At 38.6% G+C, this 6,229-nt stretch overlaps 1 protein-coding gene across 1 annotated transcript in view; it reads left to right on the plus strand.

Annotated features, from left to right (window-relative positions):
• Positions 1 to 3,684, plus strand: part of LOC122804896 (cytochrome c oxidase subunit 7A-related protein, mitochondrial) — a 42,295-nt gene extending 38,611 nt beyond the window's left edge. The window contains exon 3 of the mRNA XM_044075090.1: positions 3,040 to 3,684. Coding sequence (XP_043931025.1) covers positions 3,040 to 3,183 — 144 coding nt within the window. The 3' untranslated portion in view covers positions 3,184 to 3,684. The remainder of the gene's footprint in view (positions 1 to 3,039) is intronic.
• The last annotated feature ends 2,545 nt before the right edge of the window (positions 3,685 to 6,229 follow it).

Raw genomic sequence — 6,229 nt, forward strand, 5'->3', positions numbered from 1 at the left:
AGATCTAGCCTGGTAGCGTCAGGAAGGTTTACAATAGTAAATGGAAGCGGTTTTCTATTTGGGCGTCTCATAGAAAATTGGACCCTTTCACTGCTCCCATTCCAGCAGTGCTCGATTTTCTATCGCATATTTTTCAGCAAGGGACCAGTTCCTCTACTGTAAAGGTTCAAATGGCTGCCATCTCGCATTTTCACATTGGAGATAATCTCAGTACCCTCGCTTCCACCAAGATTTGTAAGGCCTTTCTGAAAGGGATGTTTCTCTTGAGGCCCCCTGTTAGGAACTCCTTCCCTCCTTAGGATCTAACTTTGGTCCTTCAAGCTCTAACTGGACCTCCTTTTGAACCTGCGGCCTCCGTTGATTTGAAATTCTTGTTCTGGAAAACTGCCTTTTTGGTAGCCATTACCTCAGCTAAAAGAGTGTTGGAGCTTCAAGCTCTCTGTATTAAAGCCCTGTATCTGGTTTTCCATAAGGACTCCCATCTTTCCTACCTAAAGTGGCCTCCGAGACTAACATCAATCAGTCCATTAATCTTCCAGTTTTCTTCCCTAACTTTCAGAACAAAGGGGAGTACAAACTTAATTTGTTAGGTGTTCATGTGCAGTTATGGTTTTATTTACACAGAACAGCGGCCTTCCGCAAATCTGATCAGCTATTTGTGTCTCTTGCTAAACCCTTCTTGGGTAAGCCTGTATCGAAGGTGACTTTGGCCAGATGGATTTCAAATTGTATTTTGCTCATATATAAACTATCTGGCCTGCCAGAATTTTGGGGTTCACGCTCACTCTACCCGTTCTATGGCTACATCAGCTGCATTCTGGTCGAGTTCCCTTGTATGATATTTGTTCTGCGGCTACTTGGGCATCCTCTCGTACCTTTATCTCTCACTATAAATTGGATTTAGTTTCTAGAGGAAGGGTGGCTTTTGACTCTGCAGTGCTCCGGAATATCCTTCCTTGAGGACCTCCCAAGTTTTTGGTAGCTGGTTGATGACCAAATGAAGTTAACTACTTCAGATGAAGAAGTTATGTACTCACCATAACATTCCGTCTGGGTAGGTAACTTCATTTGTCAGCAACCGACTCTCCCTCCTAACCTGGTTCTATGGTTTCCTGATCACTAGGATGGTTTATCCAGGTCATTTGTTAATCCTTGGGTTAGGATTCTCCAGGTTGTTTTGTCGTGGTGGGATTATGTAGATGGGCAAACGCGAACTGGGGATTGGAAGGAGGTGGGCAGGGCATTATGGGTAAGGGGAGGAGTTCGGATCTCTAGCTTGGAAAGCTGCCGGCTCGGATCCAGGTCGGATCCGATACCCACAGGTTGCTGACAAATGAAGTTACCTACTCGGATGGAACGTTATGGTGAGTACATAATTTCTTTTTTGCTTTCAAGTCCAACTTTAGATTTCTGCTTCTCACTACTGAATTAGGAGAAGGGTCAATGTATTATAATCAAGTTAGTAAAGTAACCAAACATTTATTTCATTGAAATTAAGGATGGAAAGCTAGTGCTGCCTCCTTATCAATTTTCCTATTGTTACTTTTTTATTAGCAAAAGATCTTTTTAAGATCAGGCCTTTATGTAGTTCCTGAAATTCATTATCAGCACATTTCTTCCAGGTTTGTGGGGTTGATTTTAGTAGTACGCGTAAAGTGAGCACTAGAGCTATGATCCAAACTTCCTTCCAAGCATTGTGCATGTATTGTGAAGCTACAGTTGGTGTTTAGCAGGTAGTCTCGTATGACAACCTGTCAGCATCCTGTCTTCTGATTTGAGTTGCTGCTGTTGCTGCAGCTGTTGTTAACCCTAAGCTTCATCATTCTCCTTACGTACTGAACTTTCATTTTTCTCACTTCCCTTTGCATCCTACACAGCCTCATGTTGGGGGGCTTTCTGTAAACTTTGCCTTACATCACCCTGGGTGGGTACAATTACTGGCCCAGCCCTATTGGAGATGGTCCAGGTTTTCTGTTTTTACTGACAGTGATGTCTCATACTGATGTATCATTTCATATCTGCAGTCAGCACTACTTTCTCTACTGTTCTGCACTTCTTAGTGCCCAGGCCTGTGGCTCTGTGACATAAAGGCTACTGAGGGTGGTGGAGGTTGTTTTATTTAATCAGATTACCCCCTTTATACATGCACTCACTTATTTTTATAGTAATCTGAAATCCAAGTTGAAGATGTGAGTGAACATTTTGAAGTTCTGTTACTGAGGGGCCTTCTATGTAGTCTGCTTGTCTTCCTTATGTCAACTTGGGTTTTGATAATCTTTATCTTTCTCTCACTTCCCAAAAAGATCTGTATAAATAGTAATCATTTAGAACTGCCCCTGAGTGTTTATCTTCATCTGTAATGAACTTGGCACCTTATCCAGACTTGTCCTGTAATTTTTGCCCATTGCATGCCTTAGTAATATTCAGCTGTCCATACTCCCAAGTAGGGTAAAGTAGTGCAAAAAAAAATAACTTAATAATTCTAAATTGAAAATGCTGGTGGGGTTGACTCTCTAGCTTCTGTATGCAGGCTTTAAGCGTGCCATTGATTTATAGTAAGTACTGTGGTATGCAGTGAATGACATGCAAGACGCATGCTATGGCATGATTTAACATGCATTTTTTAAAGCACAAATTGCAAGTCTAATACTAAATGTGAATTCCTTAACCTGTTGATAAACTTGCCTGTGGGAGTATGAAGTTTTTATGTCCTTAGCTTTTCTGGGGAAGCTGTTTTCTTTGTTCTTTTGTTGTACTGTTATGACTAGGATTATTTTGCTCCAAGTCGTAGCTGTACACAATGTTATTATGATGTATTTTTTTAACATGTTGGTTGAATATTGGGCATTATTTTTGGAGGAACTCCTTTGGTGATTTAAAATGCACTTATTAAGCAAATGCATAGGGTCTGTGTGACTGAATGTTCAAGCATCTGGATGTCCTCACTTCATAACTTTCTGAATCTTTTGAAATGGTTTCTTATGGTGTATAGTTTGCACTATTGCTGTTAACATGTTTTTTCCTTTTGCTTTGTTTTAGAGACCAGATGGTGTGCCAGTACATTTAAAACGAGGAGTTCCTGACAAGCTTCTTTACCGGACCACTATGGCTCTGACAGTCGGTGGGGCAGTATACTGTTTGATAGCACTTTACATGGCAGCCCAACCCAAGAATAAAAAATGAAGGATTTACTCAGATGAAGCCTTATTCCCTTCTGCAACGAAAAACCTCCCATCATTTTTAACCTTTTGCAATGTTCCATTTTCTGTGACTTGAGCATATGATCTTTCTGAACTTCTTACTTGGCTAAGGCACTTACTTTAGTTGCGTGCTCAGCGTTGCCTTGTTTAGATTTTCATTAAAGTATAATTCGGGACTAATTTTGTAAATGGCTAAAATTTGAATATTAGTCAGAGCTATTGGTGGTAGTAATTGTTGAGCCATTATCCTTACATTAGCTATGTAATCAGCATGCATAATTCAGAGTGTTCTAATGGAAATGGGGACAAATGCCACTCTCTGCAACATTCTTGAAGCTGTTGTACTATATTTGTTTGATTTTTAGATTTATTACAGCACATACTGTAAATGTTGCACTTTATATTTCTTTCAACATTGTTACATTAACCTTAAAATGTAAAGCATTTTTGTGAAACTTGACTAAAGATAATTTTTTTAAAAGTTTTTTTTTTTTTTTTGTTTGTTTTTTTTTAACCAATTACTGTAATTGTTATCAAGACAGATTAAATGTGTTTTGCAGCATATGGAAGTAGAATGTAATACAAAGATGTGGTTGTGAATATTTTGCTGATTTAGATGAGGGTGCCCAGAAAAGGCTTGGTTGGTCCATTTTAGTTTGTTCATGTTTGCACTTTTTCTTTCTGTACAGATGCTGGCTGACTGTTAGCAGTATGCTTCCACAGTACTGTCTTAATTTTTATTTGTGTACCATATTTGGTACTTCTGGTATATTTTAATAATTCTTGAATTCTAGCTTGTCCTTATGTCTAGCACAGGAGATAATTTCACTGCTTTCTTGTTTCTGTTTTAAGTGAGTTTGTCAGAACTAATGAGGTAACCATGGAGAAGACAAAGATGGAAATTGCCACAGTAAGACAGTTGTGAAAACAGCACCTAAGAAAATTTGTTTTGACCTCGCTCGATGCATCAAAATCAAGTGTTTTAATAATTTTATAATAATATTGTTCCTTGTCATAGTCATTTAATCTGAAAGGAAGTCATCGGGGTACGCTAAAGTTAAAAAAAAAAAAAAAAAAATGTTGGATTCCTACACCTGTCTCTCGTGCATCCCATAGTGCGCATTAAGGAAATGCTACTGTTTGGAGAGGGTCAGAATAACTGTAAATCCAAGTTGTCATTATCTGTGTGTTTGTACTTGTGAAGGCAAGTTTGGGTGTCCTCCCAGGCATGCCATGTCACCTTAGTTGGTCAGCAACTTAATGGAGTATCTAGTTTATCATTACTTTTGGTGTTTCACTTCCTGCATTAGTGAGTGAGTAATTCATTTTGAGTAGTAGCTTGTGCTTTTTGACCTTTCTTTCATGTCTTTTGAAGAGCTTCAGGCAGACTCGAAATAAAAGGATTTGAAATGCAACTTCTAGTAGATTGTTGCACCTTCTGTAAATGTAGCTCCTCAAATACATAGCGGAGAGTTTTTGCAAGAAACAGCAGAACAGGGATAAGGATGTACCCGGCAGCTATCCAGACTTTCACAGAATGACCAGATTTTTCCTCTGTTTTGCTCTGTTCCTCATAAAATTTGTAGGGTTCTGCAGATCACCGAGGACTGAAGTAACTAAATAAAGAAGTTTCAGACTTCATTTCCTTCAGAAAATGCATGCTTACCCAAATGTGTTCTAGCAACTTTCTAAGTTTGTAAGAGAAATATTTAAAATTCGTCCCTGTTTTTGGGCTAGTTCCTCCCATTATTTTAAGTTTTGTCCAGAAGTTGAGAGGTATGGATAAGGGTGAGTTATCACAGGAAACAGTAAAAAAAAATAAATACATTATAAAAAATAAGGGTGGGGGTTAGGTAATAAAGACCCAAATTACAGCATCAGCTTCAGATCCTGTGTTAAATCATCTCTTGAATACTAGACCTTTGCAGTGGAGTATTGTAATGTAAAGAAGGAAAATGCAATGAAGCATCCGAGACTTGACCTTTACCTTTACAGGTCACACATCCTTGTGTAGTTATAACACAGATATGTGAACCTTAGCAATTGCCTCAAAGACTCTAAAAAGCATAGTGAAACAGAGTACTCCCTGACTCCTGCACTGAAGGCGAAGGACTTCTGTGTTATGTAAATGGGTTATACTTCCTAGTCTTCAGGCTGTCATCCAGAAGATATTTTTTGTGTTAACATTTTTTATTTGGTTTGTGTTAATCCACCATCTCGCCTAGATTGATAGTGGATGGCATCACAAGTACACTTTTTAGGATGCTTTGAAAGAAAATAGTCGATGCTCGTACACGCAGCACCAGCTGTAGGAAACAGTGACAAGATGTCCAAGTCTCTTGTAGGCAGGATTTAAATGATGCGCTGAAGACTGACCTGCTTTCTTTGTCAGCTTCTAATTAGATTGGTAAGGCTTTCCTTCTTGCTTTCCTTTTCATTTGGTAAAGATTCTTTATCTGTATTTATTTGTTTTGTTAACTGGATTATTCAGTTGGGTTGGGGGCTTTTTTCATTGCAGCACCAGGAACTCTTTCTGGTGAAATGGCCTGCTCAGATTTGCAGAGTAAACAAATATAGACAGTGAGCATCTAACTCAGGACAGTTGAATGAAGTTCATTCGTACTCCATGTCCTTTAATCCACTGCATTGCCATGTTAGATGGCAATTATGAAAACAAAATGTACACATGTCATGCTTTAACACTTGGGGCAGTAAAATATCTCATCCAGTTTTATTTTATTTTCTATCCATGTATTATTTTTAGTGCAAATTCAAGAAAATTTGCAATCTGCTCCAATCACTAATGGTGCATCTGGGTTAGTCTGTTGTAGTTAAGATGATTTGAGATTAGAGTTCATACACAGAAATAACGTGTGGTGCTATAGACAGCTCAGCAAGGATAACTATCCAGGTTGAGTTTTGACTAGACCTGTGTTGCCTAGTATAGAGGTTTGCAATCAGGATGTCAGATGTTTGCTAAATACTGCAGTGGCACAACATTTCTTATTTGGTTGACCTAATTTAGTTTT

The sequence above is a fragment of the Protopterus annectens genome, chromosome 6.part0, assembly GCF_019279795.1.
Source record: "Protopterus annectens isolate FY-2018-M chromosome 6.part0, PAN1.0, whole genome shotgun sequence".
NCBI lineage: Eukaryota > Metazoa > Chordata > Ceratodontiformes > Protopteridae > Protopterus > Protopterus annectens.